Below are 22514 nucleotides of genomic sequence, written 5' to 3' on the forward strand. Positions count from 1 at the left end.
AGGGTTGTGGAGATAGCATCGTCCGTGGAACGGTTTGGATGATACGCAAACTGCATGGGGTCCAGGGAGGGTGGAAGCTGTGTCTTAATGTGCCTCATGACGAGCCTCTCAAGCACTTCATCACGATGGGTGTGAGCACGACGGGACAATAGTCATTGAGGCAGGAGACAGAAGACTTCTTCGGCATGGGAACAATGGTCGTTGTCTTGAGGCACGTGGGAACAACGTTGCTGCTCAGGGAGATGTTGAAGATGTCAGTGAGGACATCTGCTAGCTGTTCTGCACATTCCTGAGCACTCTGCCAGGAATGTTGTCAGGTCCAGCAGACTTCCGTGGGTTAACTCTGCATAGAGTTTTCCTCACTTCAGCTGTGGTTAGACAGAGCACCTGGTCAGTGGGAGGAGGGATGGTCTTCCTCGCCACCACGTTGTTCTGCACCTCGAACCGGGCGTAGAAGTCGTTCAGCACATCTGGGAGGGAGGTCACGGTCACAAGCAGGTGATGTGGTCTTGTAATTCGTGATCGCCTGGATGCCCTGCCACATGCGCCGGGTGTCTCCACTGTCCTGGAAGTGGTTGTGGATTTTCTTCGGCGCGCCGCCTCTCTGATAGCACAAGACAGTTTGGCCCTTGCTGTTTTAAGGCCGCCTTGTCCCCTGTTCTGAAGGCAGAGTCTCTTTGTTTCAGCAGCGCACGCACATTTGCAGTCATCCACGGTTTCTGGTTGGAGCGTGTAGTGATGGTCTTGGAGATGGTCACGTCATCAACGCACTTGCTGATGTAGCTGGTCACTGATGATGTGTACTCCTCCAAGTTGATGGAATCGCCGTAGGTTGCAGCCTCTCTAAACATGTCCCAGTCAGTGCACTCAAAACAGTCCTGTAGAGCAGAAGTAGCTCCTTCTGGCCAGGTTTTCACCTGTTTCAGAACCGGTTTAGAGCGGTCTGTATGCTGGAATCAACATAACAGAGCTGTGGTCTGAGTATCCGAGATGGGGGCGGGGCTCCGCACGATACGCGCCGGGGATGTTTGTGTAAACAAGATCCAGCGTGTTCGCTCCTCTCGTTGCAAAGTCCACATGCTGATGGAGTTTAGGAAGCACAGTCTTGAGATTCGCATGGTTGAAATCTCCGGCGATAATAAACAATCCGTCGGGGTGAGCATTCTGCAGGTCGCTAATAGCGCCGTAGAGTTCACTCAGTGCCTCCTTAGCATTAGCACTGGGAGGAATGTACACTCCGACAATGTAAACAGTTGTGAATTCCCGTGGTAAATAAAAAGGTCTGCATCTAACAGTCACAAACTCCACTAGCGATGAGCAGTAGCACGAAACAAGCACAGAGTTCTTACACCATTCCGTGTTGATATAAACACACACGCCACCACCGCGAGTCTTACCGCACAGAGCTGCGTTTCTGTCGGCTCGAAACACGGTTAGCCTGTCTAGCTGGATGGCGGCGTCCGGAACTCTGTCGCTGAGCCACGTCTCCGTGAAAACAAAGACGCAACAGTCTCTAAACTCTCGCACATCACACATCATTCACCTTCACTGTTAAATTCTGTAAAGCTGCTTTGAGACGATGTGTGTTGTGAAAAGCGCAATAGAAATAAACTTCACTTGTGAACATCTCTCAGGAACATTATTGTAAAAAAATATAAAAATAATTATATAAAAACTTCTCATTTATGATTCACAAAATGAGTTGATTCTATTTTTTATTATTTAATGACTTACAAAAGAATACATATAAATATAACAATATAATATATTATAATATAAATATATAAATCAACTTTAAATAAAAAAAATATTCTATTAAGTAAAAAGAAAAAATATTTACAAAATGGCATAAATAAATAAATGTTTAAAAAATGTATTATAAAATTTTAGTTTTTTGTTCTTTTTAAGAAAATGTTTTTTGTAAAAAAATAAAAAAAAATCTACATTTTAAAAAGTTCATATTAAATAATTATTTCAAATTAAGACTTTTATTATATATATATATATATATATATTAGTGGCTTTTTTGCCGTCTTTATTTAAAAGAATCAATTTTATTCGAGTATTCGCACTGTTTTAAAATCAATCTTTTCCACATTCAGAAAAAAAAGTTGTTTTCAGATGTTTTTTCCTCTAAAATGTTTATTTTTTGTGTTTTAGTTTACACAGGAAAAAAAGCTACTGTGTAAAAAAAGTTGCTATAAATTTCTTGCTGTTTCAGTCTGAACTCTGGATGGTTGTGTTTCATGTTTTCTTACTTTCTTCAGTTAAACCTTTTGACCTCGGAGGAAAAAAGCAGCCAAAACATGTCTTTTCCTCCTGTGCTTCATCTCCACACCATCTGTTCACATTTAATAAATAATATAAACTAACATTTAGTTTTAATACCTTTCTTTAACTTTAATAAAATGTTTTTTATGACTTAATAACTAATTCTAATATTCAAATGATATGCAAATGAGCAACAGTGAACCTCTAGTATAACCTGTGAGAGGAAAAAGGGGTGGGTGATGTTGGAATAAATATAAATAATTTGCATATTTATAGAATGTTGTTCTTTAGCATTAAACAAGACCAAGACCTCAAAATGTGTTTTATTTTATTTTTATTGTTAAATAAACAGGCATTAATGGGAAAAAAATATATATATATTCAGAAAATATTATACAAGCTGATATTTCCTCCAGATGTTTACATGTTGAATCGTCTGTCTGTCCGTCACACACACACACACACCTGAGTGTAAAACGCGCAGCACACACACTGAGTCTTTAACGTTGAAAGGAAAGGGAAGTGAGTAAGTCTGAGACGGCGGTGTTTTGGGCGTGGCCACAGAATCCGCGCCAGGCTGCTGATGGCGCGCCAGGTTGTTAATGGCTTGATCTTCCTCTCCTCCAGAGCTTTTGCTGAGCCCACATGTTCAGCTTGCGCTCCTGGAGCTCCAGGTAGAGCTGCAGAAGGTCCTGAGGAGGCCGTGTGAGGGCGGGGACGGGGCAGGGGGCGTGGTTAGGCAGTGTGGGCGTGGGCAGGATGGGCGTGTAGCGTTTGCTCGTGATGGTTTTCCCCGGCTTGGTGCTGTTGATCTCGGCTGCGCCGAGCCTCGATCTCCTCGTAGCTGCGGCCGAGGACCCGGTGCATGGCCCGAAGAACTCCCAGTGCACGGCGTGAGCTCCGAGACGTCTCACGCGCTCCGCGTTCTTCCTGTATGTCGCCAACATGTTCCTCCACTTCAGGTCGCACTCGAAGGCTCGGGCTGGGACGTCTGCGTATCCCTCGGCTCTTAACCTGTCCGTCACTCGCTCGGCCACGCCCTCCCACAGACGCTTCTTCTTACACACGGGATGATCAAACTCCGCCTCCATGTCCAGACGAACGTGAACCAAGTGCCATGTAGCCGTTAAAGTCCACACGAATTCTGGGGGGAAAAACAGAGGGATTTGTATTGACTGAAAAGAATACATTTTAAAGAGAAGCGAGAATCTGATTAAAGAAACATTTAGAATTTATTTACAAGGCTTTTATTTTACCTCACATTTTTACTTTAGATTTTATTTCAAAGAAATAAAGTCTGTAAAATCTAATGTTTATTTTTGTGTGTTTATCTGTCAGACTTTTAAACCGATGTTTTAATATATTTTTGGTCTATAAATATGTTTTTCCCGAAAGAGTAAAAAAATTACGTTAGTTTTATATTCAATCAGATTTCAGTCGTCACGTCACATACTGCCGTAAACTCCAGGGTGCCTGAAGCTGCTGCTTTAACAAATCAGATTTCAAGGTGTTGACACTGCAGCCGTCTAGCAGGCGTCCAATAACATCTGCATTTTCACCTCCTTTGATTGGATGGTCAGAGAGTCACTAGTCAGAGCTCACAAACTGCATCTGTAGCAAACTGCTGAATACTAAATCTCCAATAAATTCATGTGGATTTAAAATCTGTTCTTCAGACCACAATGACTGACAGAGGAGAAGAAACCAAAACACTTACAAGCACATTTACAAGAAAAGCTGGACGTCGTGAGTTCAAAACAGTTGTTACGCTTTTTCATCACCCGTTTATACTTTTGTGTTTTTTTTCCTGTAGAATTGACACAAAACACACAATTTACCTGAATTTCAAATCCCAGAAAAATCAGAAACAGAAACGCAGGAACCCCGGGGTGATGTGAGGAGGTGAATACCGGTGCTTCTGCTAGAGATGATGTGTGTGTGTGTGTGTGTGTGTGTGAGTGAGAGAGGAGGTGAATATCAGTGCTTCTGCTGGAGATGGTGTGTGTGTGTGTGTGTGTGTGTGTGTGTGTGTGTGTGTGTGATGAAGTGAATACCGGTGCTCCTGCAGGAGATGATGTGTGCGGAGGTGTGAGTGTGTGTGATGAAGTAAATACCGGTGCTCCTGCTGGAGATGATGAATGTGGAGGTGTGTGTGTGTGTGTGTGTGTGTGTGTGTGTGTGTGTGTGTGTGTGGAGGTGAATATCGGTGCTTCTACTGGAGATGATGTGTGTGTGTGTGTGTGTGTGTGTGTGTGTGTGTGTGTGTGTGAGTGATGAAGTAAATACCGGTGCTCCTGCTGGAGATGATGTGTGTGGAGGTGTGTGTGTGTGTGTGTGTGTGTGTGTGTGTGAGGAGGTGAATATCAGTGCTCCTGCTATTCATATATATATATATATATATATATATATATATATATAAAATGTAACAGTAAATAGCTGTAAAATAATTATGTTGTACACATTAAGATTATTTAGAAAACTTCTATACAGTCTGTAAAATGCTGAAAATGATGATCAATAATTAATAACACGGGTAAATCCCAAATAACGAGCTAAAACACAGCTAGTGCACTTGATCTGGTTTGTGCGTCACTGCCTCGTGCCCTACGTAGTGCACTTCTCTAGTGGACGACCCGGTTTTTAGTCCTCGCCCATGGTCATTTACCTGTTTTAGATGTTTCAGTGTTCACCGTTGACACTCCGGTGCAGGAATTTTCCACCTCGATGCCTTCTGTGACTATGGACTCAATCATGTCCATTCTTACACTTACGGCGTTTGTAAATATATAAATATATATTTAGTAATTTTAAACTAAGTTAGCACACATCGTCGAGTTTCGCAGCGATGACCTCTTCAGACGCTGAGGCGATGATTATAACAACGACCTGCCTCTCAGCGGGTTTTCCTCGTAGAGTATTCTGGGAAATGTAGTCAAGATTTATTACAAACGTACTCAGTTTTCAAGTCACATACACCAACTATTGATTTCTTTCATGCCAGAACACGAATAGCTGTGGTTTCTTGATATTAATGTAAAGCTAAACAGGTTTGTTCTGATGGCATGTTTTATTTAACTCGATGAGAAGCCCTAGCTAGCGCAATAGAAATAAACTTCACTTGTGAACATCTCTCAGGAACATTATTGTAAAAAAATATAAAAATAATTATATAAAAACTTCTCATTTATGATTCACAAAATGAGTTGATTCTATTTTTTATTATTTAATGACTTACAAAAGAATACATATAAATATAACAATATAATATATTATAATATAAATATATAAATCAACTTTAAATAAAAAAAATATTCTATTAAGTAAAAAGAAAAAATATTTACAAAATGGCATAAATAAATAAATGTTTAAAAAATGTATTATAAAATTTTAGTTTTTTGTTCTTTTTAAGAAAATGTTTTTTGTAAAAAAATAAAAAAAAATCTACATTTTAAAAAGTTCATATTAAATAATTATTTCAAATTAAGACTTTTATTATATATATATATATATATATATTAGTGGCTTTTTTGCCGTCTTTATTTAAAAGAATCAATTTTATTCGAGTATTCGCACTGTTTTAAAATCAATCTTTTCCACATTCAGAAAAAAAAGTTGTTTTCAGATGTTTTTTCCTCTAAAATGTTTATTTTTTGTGTTTTAGTTTACACAGAAAAAAAGCTACTGTGTAAAAAAAAATTTGCTATAAATTTCTTGCTGTTTCAGTCTGAACTCTGGATGGTTGTGTTTCATGTTTTCTTACTTTCTTCAGTTAAACCTTTTGACCTGCGGAGGAAAAAAAGCAGCCAAAACATGTCTTTTCCTCCTGTGCTTCATCTCCACACCATCTGTTCACATTTAATAAATAATATAAACTAACATTTAGTTTTAATACCTTTCTTTAACTTTAATAAAAATGTTTTTTTTATGACTTAATAACTAATTCTAATATTCAAATGATATGCAAATGAGCAACAGTGAACCTCTAGTATAACCTGTGAGAGGGAAAAAGGGGGTGGGTGATGTTGGAATAAATATAAATAATTTGCATATTTATAGAATGTTGTTCTTTAGCATTAAACAAGACCAAGACCTCAAAATGTGTTTTTATTTTATTTTTTATTGTTAAATAAACAGGCATTAATGGGAAAAAAATATATATATATTCAGAAAATATTATACAAGCTGATATTTCCTCCAGATGTTTACATGTTGAATCGTCTGTCTGTCCGTCACACACACACACACCTGAGTGTAAAACGCGCAGCACACACACTGAGTCTTTAACGTTGAAAGGAAAGGGAAGTGAGTAAGTCTGAGACGGCGGTGTTTTTGGGCGTGGCCACAGAATCCGGCGCCAGGCTGCTGATGGCGCGCGCCAGGTTGTTAATGGCTTCGATCTTCCTCTCCTCCAGAGCTTTTTGCTGAGCCCACATGTTCAGCTTGCGCTCCTGGAGCTCCAGGTAGAGCTGCAGAAGGTCCTGAGGAGGCCGTGTGAGGGCAGGGACGGGGCAGGGGGCGTGGTTAGGCAGTGTGGGCGTGGGCAGGATGGGCGTGTAGCGTTTGCTCGTGATGGTTTTCCCCGGCTTGGTGCTGTTGATCTCGGCTTTGCGCCGAGCCTCGATCTCCTCGTAGCTGCGGCCGAGGACCCGGTGCATGGCCCCGAAGAACTCCCAGTGCACGGCGTGAGCTCCGAGACGTCTCACGCGCTCCGCGTTCTTCCTGTATGTCGCCAACATGTTCCTCCACTTCAGGTCGCACTCGAAGGCTCGGGCTGGGACGTCTGCGTATCCCTCGGCTCTTAACCTGTCCGTCACTCGCTCGGCCACGCCCTCCCACAGACGCTTCTTCTTACACACGGGATGATCAAACTCCGCCTCCATGTCCAGACGAACGTGAACCAAGTGCCATGTAGCCGTTAAAGTCCACACGAATTCTGGGGGGAAAAACAGAGGGATTTGTATTGACTGAAAAGAATACATTTTAAAGAGAAGCGAGAATCTGATTAAAGAAACATTTAGAATTTATTTACAAGGCTTTTATTTTACCTCACATTTTTACTTTAGATTTTATTTCAAAGAAATAAAGTCTGTAAAATCTAATGTTTATTTTTGTGTGTTTATCTGTCAGACTTTTAAACCGATGTTTTAATATATTTTTGGTCTATAAATATGTTTTTCCCGAAAGAGTAAAAAAATTACGTTAGTTTTATATTCAATCAGATTTCAGTCGTCACGTCACATACTGCCGTAAACTCCAGGGTGCCTGAAGCTGCTGCTTTAACAAATCAGATTTCAAGGTGTTGACACTGCAGCCGTCTAGCAGGCGTCCAATAACATCTGCATTTTCACCTCCTTTGATTGGATGGTCAGAGAGAGTCACTAGTCAGAGCTCACAAACTGCATCTGTAGCAAACTGCTGAATACTAAATCTCCAATAAATTCATGTGGATTTAAAATCTGTTCTTCAGACCACAATGACTGACAGAGGAGAAGAAACCAAAACACTTACAAGCACATTTACAAGAAAAGCTGGACGTCGTGAGTTCAAAACAGTTGTTACGCTTTTTCATCACCCGTTTATACTTTTGTGTTTTTTTTCCTGTAGAATTGACACAAAAACACACAATTTACCTGAATTTCAAATCCCAGAAAAAATCAGAAACAGAAACGCAGGAACCCCGGGGTGATGTGAGGAGGTGAATACCGGTGCTTCTGCTAGAGATGATGTGTGTGTGTGTGTGTGTGTGTGAGTGAGAGAGGAGGTGAATATCAGTGCTTCTGCTGGAGATGGTGTGTGTGTGTGTGTGTGTGTGTGTGTGTGTGTGATGAAGTGAATACCGGTGCTCCTGCTGGAGATGATGTGTGTGGAGGTGTGTGTGTGTGTGTGTGTGTGTGTGTGATGAAGTGAATACGGTGCTCCTGCAGGAGATGATGTGTGCGGAGGTGTGAGTGTGTGTGATGAAGTAAATACGGTGCTCCTGCTGGAGATGATGAATGTGGAGGTGTGTGTGTGTGTGTGTGTGTGTGTGTGTGTGTGTGAGGTGAATATCGGTGCTTCTACTGGAGATGATGTGTGTGTGTGTGTGTGTGTGTGTGTGTGTGTGTGTGTGAGTGATGAAGTAAATACCGGTGCTCCTGCTGGAGATGATGTGTGTGGAGGTGTGTGTGTGTGTGTGTGTGTGTGTGTGTGAGGAGGTGAATATCGGTGCTCCTGCTATTCATATATATATATATATATATATATATATATATATAAAATGTAACAGTAAATAGCTGTAAAATAATTATGTTGTACACATTAAGATTATTTAGAAAACTTCTATACAGTCTGTAAAAATGCTGAAAATGATGATCAATAATTAATAACACGGGGTAAATCCCAAATAACGAGCTAAAACACAGCTAGTGCACTTGATCTGGTTTGTGCGTCACTGCCTCGTGCCCTACGTAGTGCACTTCTCTAGTGGACGACCCGGTTTTTAGTCCTCGCCCATGGTCATTTACCTGTTTTAGATGTTTCAGTGTTCACCGTTGACACTCCGGTGCAGGAATTTTCCACCTCGATGCCTTCTGTGACTATGGACTCAATCATGTCCATTCTTACACTTACGGCGTTTGTAAATATATAAATATATATTTAGTAATTTTAAACTAAGTTAGCACACATCGTCGAGTTTCGCAGCGATGACCTCTTCAGACGCTGAGGCGATGATTATAACAACGACCTGCCTCTCAGCGGGTTTTCCTCGTAGAGTATTCTGGGAAATGTAGTCAAGATTTATTACAAACGTACTCAGTTTTCAAGTCACATACACCAACTATTGATTTCTTTCATGCCAGAACACGAATAGCTGTGGTTTCTTGATATTAATGTAAAGCTAAACAGGTTTGTTCTGATGGCATGTTTTATTTAACTCGATGAGAAGCCCTAGCTAAGAACTACAACTCCCATGAGCTCGAGGAAACCGCCTGCATCGCGCGTGCCCCCCGCCCTTTTTTCCTTTTTCCGTCGGTTTAGAAAAGATGGCGTCGGTGCAAAAACCGAGACAGTTTGCGTTTGTTTGAGAACCCGAGTGCGGACCTGGGGGGAGGTAGAAACACGGGAAATCATGAGCAACCATCTTACAAACACAACCAGATAAAAATGATAAACAACCGCCGTCTGAGTTTTGCCTTTGCCCGGGGGCCTACACTCGGGCCTGCGGGTGGTTCATGGAGCGGACACGGTCGGTGAAAAGAACTCAATTTCCCAGCAGCACTCTCGCCAAGTGACGTCAGTAACACGCGTAATTCAATTTGCTGTGGTTTTGGTTGCTGTAGTGGTTTTGTTTTTCTTTGGAGGCAGTTTTTTTTTACTGCAAGTATTATTATTATAATTATAAAAAGTGTTTTTCAACTTTTGTTTCTAGTCTCAGAGTCATCAGGTGCAGTTTTTTAGATTATACTAGAATTAGATTTGTGTGTGAGTGAAAGGTGCTTTAAAACCAACATGGCCACCCAGACAGAAGATGAAGGACACCACTCCAGAAGTCGTCCATGTGCCTCCTCCCCATCCCCTGAGTCCTCTCTGACATGGTGCCTGGTCCAGCTGAACAAATTCAGCCCAATAGAGGACGTCCTGCCCGGATCCGAGTCCAAAACCTCCAGAGATGCGGATAAGCGTCTCCGGGCAGGCCAGTGGAGGGCTCTGGTGGCCATTCGAACTCACCACATTAAAGGAGGAAGCGTTCGGATCGGGCGGTACCAGGCGCAGGGCGGTTTGCCCCCCCTACTGGCCGTCCTGCGCAGACCCGAGAGCTCCAGGAAGATTCTGGACCTGACCCTCAGCATACTGGCCAACTGTTGCACGGAGAAGGATGCTCGGGCCGAGGTAAGAGATGCGCAGCTTGAGTTTTTTCTTCTTCTTCTTGCCTCTTTTTTTTTTAACATATAACACACACTTTGACTTTTACACAACAGGTGCGGAAGCTGGGTGGAGTTTCGCTCATAGGTGAGTTTTAAACGTCACACTTCATTTCAGTGTTACAGCTGGTGTAGTTTGAATCTTGTGACTGGAGCAGAAGTTCAGGTTGTTTACTGTATTTTGTGTGTATGTGTGTGTGATGTTTCCCGGGTGCTCAGTGGAGGTCCTGAAGAGGCACGCGTCAGTGGAGACTGTGGAGAACCGAGCTGCTCGTGCATTGGGGAACCTGGCCATGGACCCCGAGGGCTCGGCACAGATTCACTCAGCAGGTCCGTGTTTATGCCTTATAACCCCGCCTACTTTAACAGCAACAGTGTCGGTCAAATAAACCCCGCCCCTAAAAAGTTCTGCATAGGACTTTTAAGGTTCTGAAAGTGTTGATGATACACAGGAAGCCGATTTACATATTATATAAAATAGACCAGTCACATTTCAGCTTATGTGCATCTCTCTCTGTCTCCTGTAGGTGGTGTCCCTCCTCTCCTCCTCTGCCTGTCCTTGTCCAGCTCTCCAACATCTCCACCCTCTCCCTCCATCGTTTCTCCTCCTACTCCTCCAGCGGTGTCGTCCTCCACACTGGAGCGCGCTCAGTCCGCTGCCCGTGCTCTCTTTTACCTCTCAGACACGCCCTCCAACCGTCTCTCTCTGCTCTCGCAGGGTGCCCTGCCCGCCCTGGGGCTCTTTCTCGCATCGGAGTACCCCCCAGTCCTGAGGAGGGCATGTCTCCGTGCTCTGAATGAATTGACGCGGGGTTGTGGTGCCGAGTGCGCCCGGGAGGTGTCCGTCTCCGGGGTTCTGTCTCATCTCGGCTCTCTGGCGTCAGGAGACGGCGGCGGTGCTCTGGAGGAGCTGGCAATAAAGACTCTGGCTAATCTGTGCTCTCAGGGCTGCTTGCGCCCCCTGGTGGGCTCATTGGGTATCATTCAAAAGTTTACAGAGGAGGCGAAAAAGGATCTGCTAAAATCTAGCGTGGTGTTCAAGGCTCTGTGCCTATGCTGCAAAGAGGCGGTGAACCGCGTGAAGGTGAAGGAGAGCGGAGGACTCGAGGTTCTGATTGGGTTCCTGTCGGCCTACCAGAGCCATCCTCTGACTCGATTAGCCATCTTGGCATGTGTGGACTTTGTGTATGATGAGGCGGCTCTGGAGCAGCTGCAGGAGCTCGGCCTGGTCCCGATCCTGGTCACGCGCCTCATCGACCTTACCCGAGGAGACGACATGAAGATGGACGCTGCAAGATCTCAGTGCTCCGAGCTTGCCTCCTGTTTCGAGTCGTTTGACTTTCCTTCTCTTGAGGGGAGCAGAAAGGATGAGTCGGGGAAGGAGCAGGCTTCCCCCAGTTTCCTGAGCCTCAGGTGAACTTCTCATCCTCATAATGAACATAATGAAGAAAATGATTTGTTCTTAATGTGTATGTGTTTGTGTGTCTGTAGGTCCTGGTTGCTTTCTGAAGGTTTCATTTCTTCTGAGGTGGAGCTGATGAAGTCGCCCTTTAGTTCAGACAGAGATTCAAGTTCTCATACCACCTGCTCTCCGCCCTCTGCTTACTCCTCGAATTACTCCTCCCTTCTTATTCCTTACCTTCTCCCCTCACTTCCGGTGATGTTTCTCCATCGCAAACCCAGCCGAAACCCGTCTCCTCTCCGTCTGCCTGTTCTAAACCCTGCCGTCTGTCTGTCTGTTCATCTCCTCTGTCAGCGAGCAGCACCTCCTCCACCACGCAGCTCAAACCTCCGCCTCCACCTTCCGCTTCCACATGTAAAGTCTCGTCCCCTCCGAGGAAGCGAGCTCGCACATCTTCTCTGTCCACTTGTTTAAGCATTGTCTCCTTGGACACCCCTCCAACCATCCCAAAGACGCCCGGGTACCAGCACCCGTACCACCCTGAGCCGTGGGCGCCGGAGTCCCCCATCCTGCTGCTCCTCTCTCGGTTCTCCCACGCCACGGACCCGAGTGGCACGCTCGTCACCGTGCCCGTCTTCTCTGCTCTGCTCTACTACCTGACGCAGCACCACGAGCCGAGCGGACGCTGCTGCCGCATGCTGGTCAGGATTAGCTGCAACCTCAACTGCCTGCAGCCGCTGGTCCGCACCGGCGCCATCGCTCTCATCAGACGCCGCCTCTGTCTCTGTGACCAGGACCGATCAGCAGAGAGACAGTCAGACAGAGTCAAGGCTAAGATCAGACAACTAGGTGTGTCTCGTGTCAAATTACAGTCTAATTTCAATATTTTTGCACATTCATTCTTAAAAACCCCTGTTTGCTACAGGTCAGGGGCTGCTGAACAACCTGCGCGTCCAGAGCGAGACAGGATTTGGGTCTGGAGTTCTCACCCACATTGTCCTGTCCGGTTCAGAGAGTGATAAAATCTTCTGCGTCCTCTCTCTGCCTTTGATAACCGGGTACGTCCAGGCACTGCATACGCTCAGACGCTTATATCGCAAATAACTTTTCTTTCTCACATTGCTTTTTTTTTCTCCTTTTGTAGTAACAGAATCCTTCTGAAGAAGCTGCTTTTGGACAACGGAGGTCTGAGTTCAGCTCTCAAACCTCTTCTGTGTCTGGATGGTGCAGAAGACGACAGCGCTGACAAATGTAGGACATTGCTCTCCACTTGGATCTGTCCGCCCGAACAGGGTTGTGCCTCCGGGTATCACTTGTTGTACGCATCTCTTCTGATCGGCTGCTTGTCCTGTCTTGTGGTGGGGTCAAAGATCGAGACGGACAGGCCTTTGGAAAGTCCTCAACAGGATCTGGATTCGGTTTCCAGTCCCTGTCTGTATCAAACATCCAATCATGATGTAAGCTTTCTATTGGATGATGGGAGTCTCCTCCCAGCCAACGGGGGCATGGTTTCCGGAGAGGTTGGCATGGCCGATGCTGAGTCTGAATATTTTCGCGCGTTACTGAGAGGCCAGTTTGATGAAGCCCAGCGGGCGGGAGGCGGAGACGCGGTACATATTCGAGACGTGACCCCGGGAATGGTGTTACCTGTGCTTCATTACCTTCATGGCTGCAGGATGACTGGGGATAGAGATGGAGGTAGACATTGCCCTGTCTTGACCTCGTTGCTCTCCAAAGGTCTGAAAGGACACCCTGTGTTTGAGAAGACACCTCTAGCTGAAGTCATGATAGGAGCCAGTCGGTTTTTGGTTCCTGGGTTACAGAGAACAGCCGAGGACCTGTGCGTGTCTCAGATGTGCTCTCTGGCGTCCAAGGCTGGCAGTCAATCGCCGTCAAAGGCCACGGATGAGGCCAGCGAGGACGGTACTCTGTCCTTCGTCCTTCCTCAGGCCTACTGGTTCTCCCAGCGCTATTCCTACTCCCGGCTCGGATTGTCCTGCTTGTCCATCCTGCTGCGTCCTCAGCTGCCTCCGTCCATCTCCTCCGACTGTCTCCTCCGTCTAGTTCGGCAGGCAGACAGCACGGAGAGCCTACGTCAGGACCTGCTGAGTCTCGCCAGTGCCGCTCTGAGCTAACGTCCCTGCCGTTTTCACTTGGACTCCGATCAGTATGGAGTGACAATCTGACCAGCATTTCGTGTTTGTGTCTTATAAACACGCCCGATCTTTTCTCTGACTTTATACCACACACCATCAGTCACCGCTTTATTACTGTCCTCCTCGAATCAGTTCAGTTTTGCACAAATAACGAATGTCCTGTGATTGGCTCCTGATTGTCATGTGACTGAATTGAACACACTAAATTGATTTGAATTACAGCTGATTTTCTGTGTAGGAGCCTCAAATGACGTATCGCTCAAAAGTACACCTTCTGTTTTTCTTTGGCAATAAAATCTTCCGATTATAGAGCTTAGGGATGTGGATCGGATGTCATATTAACACGGATTTTTCCTTTTACATTGGGAGCGCTGAATGATGACACGCCATCGTGGTAAATGCAGGACTCGAGTTCGGTGAATCGTTAATGCCGTGTGACTGAGAAAAGTTCTGTAAAAGGTAGGGGCGTGTCTGAGTGGGCGTGGCTATTGCTTCATTTCAAAGGTGTGATAAATTGAAGGTGATATAAGATGATATAAAACGTGCACACTCACAGCTCGGGTCTGGTTCTGGTAGAAAGTTTGTTCCTTTTGAAGCGCTGCTGTTTTTTTTCTGAACTGCGTAACTTAGTAGTGTAAAATTGCTTGTTTATTGCCTTTAGTGTAAATAAAACTCAAAAAGATGGGAAAAATATAGATTTATTTCGGGAACAGTGCTGAGATCATATAGGAGCAAAATAAATAAAAGTATATTCTATATATTGTATTATTTGTGTATATTTTGCGTATTACGTTCATGAAGTGGCCTAATATTTTTGCTCAATTTCTTTTATGGCCTTTTTTTTTTTTTTGCGTTTGTAAATTGTGCCATTCCCGGTTTATTGTTTGTATGCTGATTATTTTTCCCTGTAAAACCGCATTGTAAATAATATACACACCTCACGGAAGAGCGAGTTTATTTCCTTACTCACGTCTTTGTAAGATAGAATTCTATACGCAGGAGAAGCTACGGCGAGTCACTGCGTCAGGGATAAAGTTTACGTTCTATTTTTCATTCCTTTGCATTTTGTACACACACACACACACACACACACACACACACACACACACACACACACACACACACACACACACACACACACAGAGTGTATTAAGTGTCATGAACTGTGGTGTTGGTGAGATGTACAGCTAGGAGATATCGGAGTGTTTTTGAAAGATGAAAAATAAACACGCCTCTCCACGTGGACTCTGAAGTGGTTATTTATTTGTATTAAAGGTTACAGTGGTTCTACTGTATGATGCAGTAGTTTCACGTGGCGCAGTTCTGTGTCGTCTCCGGGCGGCGCCGTCGCTCAGTGGTGGTGCGAGTCCTCGTAGCCGGTGGGCAGAGGGTTGGTGTGACGGTTGTGGAACATCGAGTGGTTTCCGTCACCCCATGGCCACGGCTGAGAGAGACAGAGACACTGAATGACTCACCTGATTACAGGTAGACACACACCTTTTACACGTCATTCATCACCCTGACCTGAACATCCTGCTCCCGAGTGGTTACTGACACTGGGGACTGGTTTTCTACATGTTCCATAAGCACCTTTCTCAATATAGAAATGAGGTCACATCACTACTGCTCAGATCCTATGAAAAGAATCATTGCGACCTTCTGCCATAGCGGAAAACGTCCCCGCTTGGTGTGTACATGTTCCCATTAATAACGAGCCGTTACTATAGAAACATCATTCATTATAAAGAAATCTTTCTAGCTACGCGGTTTTTTTTTTGTTTTTATTTTAGTAAATCAATCAACACCTTCCGGCCATTCAGAATCCAGAAAACGAGCTGTAACTATGGAAACCTGCACTATTTTTAAATCTGCTGTTAGAATGAATCGCCACTTTCTGACCAATCAGAAGGCAGGACTCCACAGCGCTGACACATGGCAGTGATCGGGGGGTGCAGAAGTTTGACGCTACGACAACGCTGTGATGCTACAACACGCCACTCTTCTGTCCTGCGTCGGTCCTCCGAGCCTCATTTCCTCCCCACACAGGAAGTGGGGTGGGTGTGTACCTTGGTGCGGATGCGCAGGTGGGGATACGGAACGAACTCAGGCGGCTCGTGGGAGTGAGCCTTCTGCTTCAGGTAAGCGTTCACCATACACACGCCCACACCAGGTAACGCCAACACGTAGGACAGAATCCTCCACGTCTTCACTGTGTGAAAGAAATACATCATTATATCACATGACACGAGTTTCAGACTCGATCACTGAGCTTTTCCACCTAATTCATATTTGGGACCATCCAGCCATTCATCTATTAATCAATTAGTTCATCAGGAAAGGTGTTTACTTCTGTACCTGGAATCAAAATGAACAAATCTAATCTAAGTGTGTATCAGACGCTGCTGCAGGTGTGTTTAACCTTCTCCAAATCTAATTACATTTATTATATTAATTGTATTTTTCTACAAATTTTAAAAATAAATCCTTTAAACCACCAGGGACTGTAAGCAGGATAAAGCATGTACAGTTAACAAACAAACAAAAAAAAAAAAACATACAGCAACAACAACAACAACAACAACAACAACAACAACAAAAAAGATTTCTGGAAGGCCAAAAGGGTCCTGTTATTTATTATTTTTAAAAAAAAAATTTTTACGTTTATTACTGATGAAAGATGTCCCGTGCTGTATTGCAGTTTAGTGTTTGACAAGAATGTAAAAGAAGATAAGATGAAGTGATTTTTGTGATGATGTGGTATGTATTTATTGTAACGGTTATTAAGCGTTTTACACACAAAACATTCAACATAAAAAGAATTTTCATAAACATGAAAAAGCTATAAACAGATGTTTCAGGTTTAAAATTATTTTAAAAATATTCCAAAAACATTTTTTATTTCCAAATAAAAAAAAAAATGTGTTTAGCTTTTTTTAATTAATTAAATATTGTTAGTTATTAATATATTCTTTCTTTATTTAGTCTTTGGGGAAAGTCCAAATTTCAGAAGCCCTAAGAGGCCATGCATTCTTATTCTTATTTCTATTCTTATTGGTATTACTTTTTACTAGTTTATTATTTATTTTCTTATGACGACCTCAAACTGCACAGTGAAATTCCTGCTTTCATTTTGAATGCGATTGTCCCTTTTGGCCATCCATACACTCTTATTCCTGTACAAAACTACACTCACTGTTAATGTGTTCATTTATTCGTCAATGTATTTTGGAGTAAAATCGGTCCTCATTATAAATATAAACCATTTTCCAGTAAACTACAGACCATCTATAGATATTAATATCCAGGTGAAGGTGTGAGGTGTTACAGGATGTTCGAGTAAAACTGACTGATTGGATCAAAATAATGTTTTATTTTTATTATGTGTTTTATGTACGACTCGTTACAGTGTTTACTACTATAATAAAGCTCTTAGTGTTAATTCCATGTTTTCAGCTCCTTCCAGCCAATCAGGATCAAGCATTCAGACTGACCATGCTGTAAAGAAGGTATGTGTATGGTATAAGTGTATGTATCCTGTTTATATTAGAATATATTTGTAAACAGATTGTTTTGATGAATAAATGAATATTTTTCTCTATAATTATGATAATGAATGGAAGTCTGTGACTGGAGGTTTAAAAGAAAGACAGAAAGAACGTGTCAAACGCACCTCCTCCCTCGTGGCCTCCATGCGACGCAGCGGCGAGGATGCGGCGAGTCACCGCAGACGACGCAGACGCAGCCATTTCCTCCTGCAGATCAGACGATCAACTCGAATTTAACACGTTCTGAGCGTCGCAGTAAAAAAAAAAAAAGACCTTACCATCAATAAATCATTATACACACAATAATATAGAACATCACGATACGCTGTAACATTACAATCACCCCAAATCTGCTAAATGCACAACAATGTTTCTGTTCCAGCATGAAGATGCTCCCGTGTGCACACCTGACCTCCATGACCTCCATGAAGATGTGGTTGTTTGTGTGAAGGTGTGGGGAGGAGCATCTCGAGAGTCCAACTCCTGGACTTCACTGAACACCTTTGGGATGATCTGGAGGCTCCTTACACATCAGATCCTGATCTCGTTAATGCTCAGATCTTCCACATTTTCTAACCCATGTAAAGCAGATCTTCATGGCGCTGGCTTTGTGCACCGGTGCATTGTCATGCTGGAACAAGGTGTCCCAATACTTTTGGCTGCACAGGTATGAATGGATGTAATGTAATAGTTAAAGTGAAGGGCAGTTTATAAATAACCCTGTGTAGGTGTTTGTGAGCGTTGAGGCACAGACGTGTTCCTGAGATGGCATTTTAATCCAATTTACACTCTTCTTTAACTTTGTCTAGAAGCTCTGACGCTCTGATCGACCTTGTGTTTAATAATTAACGATGTTTAAACATCAACCTCCAATTTCTGTCTTATATAAACATCTGCGTAGAGAATTCCTATCAGAACAGAACAATTAATAAAATAGTAATAACATAAAGCATATGTGTGAGATTCCAGAGGCCTAGTCCTGCTCCTGATCCTGGTCCTGGTCCTGCTCTGTCCTGCTCCTGTCCTGCTCCTGTCCTGCTCTGTCCTTCAGAATGCTCCCAAATAATCAGGATTAAACCCATAATCTGGATTTATTACAGATTTAAACTCTTTCCACGAGCAAAACAAGTTCTCTACACTCCTCCTCGAGATTGTAAAGAAGGAGAAAATGAAGATACTGTTTCATATCGAATGTGCTGAAACGCTGCGTGAAGGTTCAAACCGAACTGAAACTGCCTGATTTCATGATTTCTCATTACCAAATCGAGTTCACTCACTGGTTCGGCCTGGCAGATGATCAGCAGATCAGGTGTTTTTCTGGTCCTTAACGTCGAACTTTTGTGTGTCTGGTCCGAGTGTTTGTCCTTCAGTCTGTCCTGCTCCTGAGGACTCCGCCCCCGGAGCAGTCTGTCCCTCTGCCAAGAAACGAGGTTTATATTTGGTCGAGCTGCACCACCGACTGCTGCGGAGGAGAAACTCGGCTCTGTAACCTGAACTCTGCTCTTCATTTGGGGTTTGTGTTCACACACCAAGTCGAACCCAAGTGACACTGAATCATTAAAGAGTCAGAAGGAAACCTACAGGAACATTATGGAGCATCTGAGGGGTCACTTCTCTCCCTGCACGTGATCACAATCCCTGGTATTCTGCTCATGTCTGGGTAATGATGCAGAGCAGATAGAAGAAGTCAAAGACCTGATTAACCCCAAACCATGCAGAGAAACCTTTAGTGATCTGATGAGACCATGCGAGAACTTTCTGGACATAAATGTAAAAGAAATGGTGCAAAAACAAGACCAGAAGAACTCCATGTGCTATGGTGAAGCATGTTGGTGGCAGCATCATGCTATACATCTGCTTCTCTTCAGCTGCATCTTAAAGACCAGATAGATGGCATCACTCTGTGTGGGCAGCATTCTGTGTTTTTGTGTTTATGGGATTTCGAGCTGATCTCCTGTACACATGCATCTTCTGGTCTCCACAGATCAGATGTAGACATGGTTTCTGACCAGGCCTTTACAAAAATGTTGATCATCTTCTGAAGCTAATTCTTTGTTTACGTGGTCTGTTTGTGCTTTGTGTCATTATAAAGCCGGAAGATGGATTTTTCTTCAGATGCCTACAAAAGCCTGCAGGTGTTTTATGCCAAAATGAATCTTAATTTCAATTCAATTCAATTTATTTTTATTTGTATAGCGCTTTTAACAATGAACATTGTCTCAAAGCAGCTTTACACAGATAATGTGGTGATTAAATGTAAATATGTTCTTTGTAAGTATGTTTGTCCCTGATGAGCAACTGTGGCAAGGAAAAACTCCCCGAGATGGCATAAGGAAGAAACCTTGAGAGGAACCAGACTCAAGAGGAAACCCATCCTCATCTGGGTTGCACCGAATGTCCATTTCAAGCAGATATACAAAGTTGCGGGGTACAGTGATGATGATCAGAAGCAAACTGCACTCCGAGTCAGTGCAGCAGACCGCCGACACCAACTACAGTCAATCCGTCCTCAAAAGCACCCGTTCTACTCCGAATTACATGGAACCACCCAAGGTGTTGATGAGAGACCGTCCCAAGCTGCACAGAAGTGTGAAGATCCACGGAGGGAGAGGGGCAGGAACAGTGGTCACTGGAGCCTCAGGAGCATGTTTAACTCGACCGAGAGAGAGAGAGAGAGAGAGAGAGAGAGAGAGAGGTGACGGGAAGAGAAGGATATGGATTATTAAGTGTAACTATTGGTGTACGAAAGTTAATGTCACTGTGCAGTTTGGACTCCGGCAAGACTCGCTATGGCAGCAGAACTAAAAGGGAGAACCAGAAGGTAACACAGACATGAGGGATCTCTGGGATGAGGCGACCCACCACACCACCGTCAACAAACCTGAGTGAGCGTGTGAATGTGAGGGGCGACAGCATACAAATATACCAGTTCACCAAACACTCTATATCCATGTTCCTCCAGATCTGAGCCTTTACCTAAGAAAGATCTACTGATAAAAGGCTTGACTAAATAAATAAGTTTTCAACCTCGACTTGAACACTGAGACTGTGTCCGAGTCCCTAACACTGGTTGGAAGGTTGTTCCATAACTGTGGGGCTTTATAGGAGAAAGATCTGCCCCCTGCTGTAGTCTTCATTATTTGAGGAACCAACAGATAGCCAGCACCTTTTGATCTAAGTAGGCGTGGAGGATCATACTGGTACAGAAGTTCACTCAGATACTGCGGTGCGAGACCGTTAAGTGCTTTATACGTCAGTAGTAATATTTTATAATCAATGCGAGATTTGATTGGGAGCAGTGTAGAAGATTAAAACAGGGGTGATGTGGTCGTATTTCCTAGATCTAGTGAGGACCCTTGCTGCTGCATTCTGAACTAACTGAAGCTTATTTCTGCACTTACTCCAACACCCAGACAGTAAAGCGTTACAGTAGTCTAATCTAGAAGTAACAAAAGCATGCAGCTATTTGCAGCTATCTATTATTCCCACTGTTTGGACTTCAAGTCCAGCTGAAGAGAAGCAGAATTATAGCACAATGCTGCCACCACCATGCTTCTCTTTGGCCCTGATGTACTTCTGGTCCTGCTCCTGGTCCTGTTCTATCTTTCAGAATCCTCCCAGATAATCAGAACATGTTTCCCTACATGGCTATGGGATCATTTATTCTTAATTCTGCATCATATCCCAGACGTGAGTAGAACACCAGACACTGCTGTCACATGGCAGTAGTGAGCAGTGACCACCAGACGTTCTGAAATCTTCCTGTAGGCCTCTTGGAAGCCTTGCTGATGTTTCCTTCTTGTCTTTTAATGATTGGGGTGTGTAAAGGAGGTGTCCTGAAAGTTAGACTTCATTGCTGTGCTTTAGATTGATGTCTAGAGTGTAGCATACGTTACATACATTAATTAGAAAGAATATATTAACACAGTGCATGTAGGACGTTTTGGAGACAAGGTGAGGGAGTTGAGATTGAGATGGTTTGGACATGTTCAGAGGAGGGACATGGGGTATATCAGTAGGAGAATGCTGAGGATGGAGACACCAGGAAGGAGGAAAAGAGGAAGACCAAGGAGGAGGTTTATGGATGTGGTGAGTGAAGACATGTAGGAAGCTGGTGTGAAAGAGGCAGATGTAGAGGACAGAGGGGTATGGAGACGGAGGATCCGCTGTGGCGCCCCCTAATGGGAGAAGCCGAAAGAAGAAAATTGAATGGAACGCTTAAATGGTAAATTTAATGTTAAGCTATTAATCAAGGCATAAGATTTGATTTTATTAGAAGCTTGAACAGAAATTAGTCGGTTTTGGAGGGAATCAAGTAAATGAGCCGTTTGAGGGTCGAAAGAGTCGGCTCACTCCAAACTACTACACGCATATACCTAATTTAGCCCCGCCCCTTTTCTAAAGCTCGAGTTTGGTAGTACATTTTATCAAGATTTATTTTTATTATTACTGTGAGGGTAAAAGTAAACAATTTCTCTACTCTCCTATCACTAACACAAACCGAAGAAACGGAGCCGAACCGTAACTAGTTGAGTCGACTCAGAATCGGCACACTTGAAATCACCGTGTGCAATTCTTAATCCCGCCACATGGTGGAGACAAAGGAACGAAATAAAAGTCTCTTGATTATGTTCCTAATAAATTATTTTAATAGCAGAAAAATATTTGGTAGGGATTTTTAAAATTTTGATATTTTAAATGAAAAACAAAAGTCAGCCTGATTTTTAGTCTATTTTTTAAAAATTGGCAAATTGTTAAAAGATTTCCTTCATGTGTTCCTGGAGTTTGTTATGCAGGGTGGGACCACTCGTGGGTTTCCGAAAGCAGAACAAGTGCTGAATTATTTACTGTTGAGCTTCAGGTACATCCAATTGTGTACTTCTATTTATAATCCAGTTGAGTGTAATGAATAGAGAACATGCACTCATTTTGGAAACATCATATCAAGGCACCTTGGTTAATTATATATGGAAAAATCTGACCATAAAAATGATGAGGGTGCAGAAAAATTTAGCATGGAGTGTACATTTTCCACACCTGAGCCGTAATGCCGTGCGTGCTACGAGAAGCTTTATATAACGTGCGAGTCGTACACTCATCTTGTGTTCTTTATTATTGCAGGAAACTGTGAAAGGTGTAAATACGGGTGTTTGTCAGTGGCGTGTTCGTGGCCCTGCAGCAGTCCGGGCTTTGGGTTATTGTCTGAGTCTGGCTTGTGCTATGTTTTCGGCTCCACCTC

General features: G+C 43.4%; 4 protein-coding genes across 6 annotated transcripts; 1 reads left to right on the forward strand and 3 right to left on the reverse strand.

Moving 5' to 3' along the window:
* Window positions 1–2870: 2870 nt before the first annotated feature.
* LOC124397108 lies at window positions 2871–5309 on the reverse strand. The gene is made up of 2 exons (XM_046866605.1): window positions 4937–5309; window positions 2871–3415 (listed from the first exon to the last, which is right to left on the reverse strand). Exons 1-2 carry the CDS (start codon window positions 5028–5030, stop codon window positions 2871–2873), a joined length of 639 nt encoding a protein of 212 aa, XP_046722561.1. The 5' UTR covers window positions 5031–5309.
* A 1059-nt stretch (window positions 5310–6368) lies between these two features.
* Window positions 6369–8906, reverse strand: LOC124396736. Its single transcript, XM_046865996.1, has 2 exons — window positions 8775–8906; window positions 6369–7204 (listed from the first exon to the last, which is right to left on the reverse strand). The coding sequence occupies exons 1-2, from the start codon at window positions 8866–8868 to the stop codon at window positions 6552–6554; spliced, it is 747 nt and encodes a 248-aa protein (XP_046721952.1). The 5' UTR covers window positions 8869–8906; the 3' UTR covers window positions 6369–6551.
* An 838-nt stretch (window positions 8907–9744) lies between these two features.
* On the forward strand, window positions 9745–14975 carry armc5 (armadillo repeat containing 5). The gene is given in 8 exon segments (XM_046865995.1): window positions 9745–10140; window positions 10230–10260; window positions 10392–10502; window positions 10700–11585; window positions 11664–11784; window positions 11787–12423; window positions 12500–12632; window positions 12719–14975. Coding segments are annotated over 8 exon segments (3291 nt in total). The 5' UTR covers window positions 9745–9759; the 3' UTR covers window positions 13710–14975.
* Window positions 14976–18798, reverse strand: LOC124396737 (cytochrome c oxidase subunit 6A, mitochondrial). Of its 3 annotated transcripts, none has more exons than XM_046865997.1 (4): window positions 18553–18798; window positions 17401–17482; window positions 15797–15939; window positions 14976–15174 (listed from the first exon to the last, which is right to left on the reverse strand). In XM_046865997.1, the coding sequence occupies exons 1-4, from the start codon at window positions 18781–18783 to the stop codon at window positions 15082–15084; spliced, it is 549 nt and encodes a 182-aa protein (XP_046721953.1). In that variant the 5' UTR covers window positions 18784–18798; the 3' UTR covers window positions 14976–15081. The 3 variants fall into 3 exon arrangements, with proteins under 3 accessions (XP_046721953.1, XP_046721954.1, XP_046721955.1); XM_046865998.1 differs by having other exon boundaries at window positions 17401–17518; window positions 18553–18685; XM_046865999.1 differs by having other exon boundaries at window positions 17401–17518; window positions 18535–18622.
* Window positions 18799–22514: the final 3716 nt, after the last annotated feature.

Source organism: Silurus meridionalis, chromosome 14, assembly GCF_014805685.1.
Source record: "Silurus meridionalis isolate SWU-2019-XX chromosome 14, ASM1480568v1, whole genome shotgun sequence".
Taxonomy (NCBI): Eukaryota; Metazoa; Chordata; class Actinopteri; order Siluriformes; family Siluridae; genus Silurus; species Silurus meridionalis.

Bases quoted from the DNA above. Each gene is read 5' to 3' on its own strand.
- LOC124397108 (XM_046866605.1), bottom strand. From the start codon at position 5,030: ATGGACATGATTGAGTCCATAGTCACAGAAGGCATCGAGGTGGAAAAT. The intron at 3,416-4,936 runs GTAAATGACCAT...TTTTCCCCCCAG, and splicing joins CACTGAAACATCTAAAACAG to AATTCGTGTGGACTTTAACG.
- LOC124396736 (XM_046865996.1), bottom strand. From the start codon at position 8,868: ATGGACATGATTGAGTCCATAGTCACAGAAGGCATCGAGGTGGAAAAT. The intron at 7,205-8,774 runs GTAAATGACCAT...TTTTCCCCCCAG, and splicing joins CACTGAAACATCTAAAACAG to AATTCGTGTGGACTTTAACG.
- LOC124396737 (XM_046865997.1), bottom strand. From the start codon at position 18,783: ATGAAGAGCAGAGTTCAGGTTACAGAGCCGAGTTTCTCCTCCGCAGCA. The intron at 17,483-18,552 runs GTGAGTGAACTC...TCTGATCTGCAG, and splicing joins TCATCTGCCAGGCCGAACCA to GAGGAAATGGCTGCGTCTGC. The intron at 15,940-17,400 runs GTGCGTTTGACA...TCTTTCACACAG, and splicing joins TGGAGGCCACGAGGGAGGAG to TGAAGACGTGGAGGATTCTG.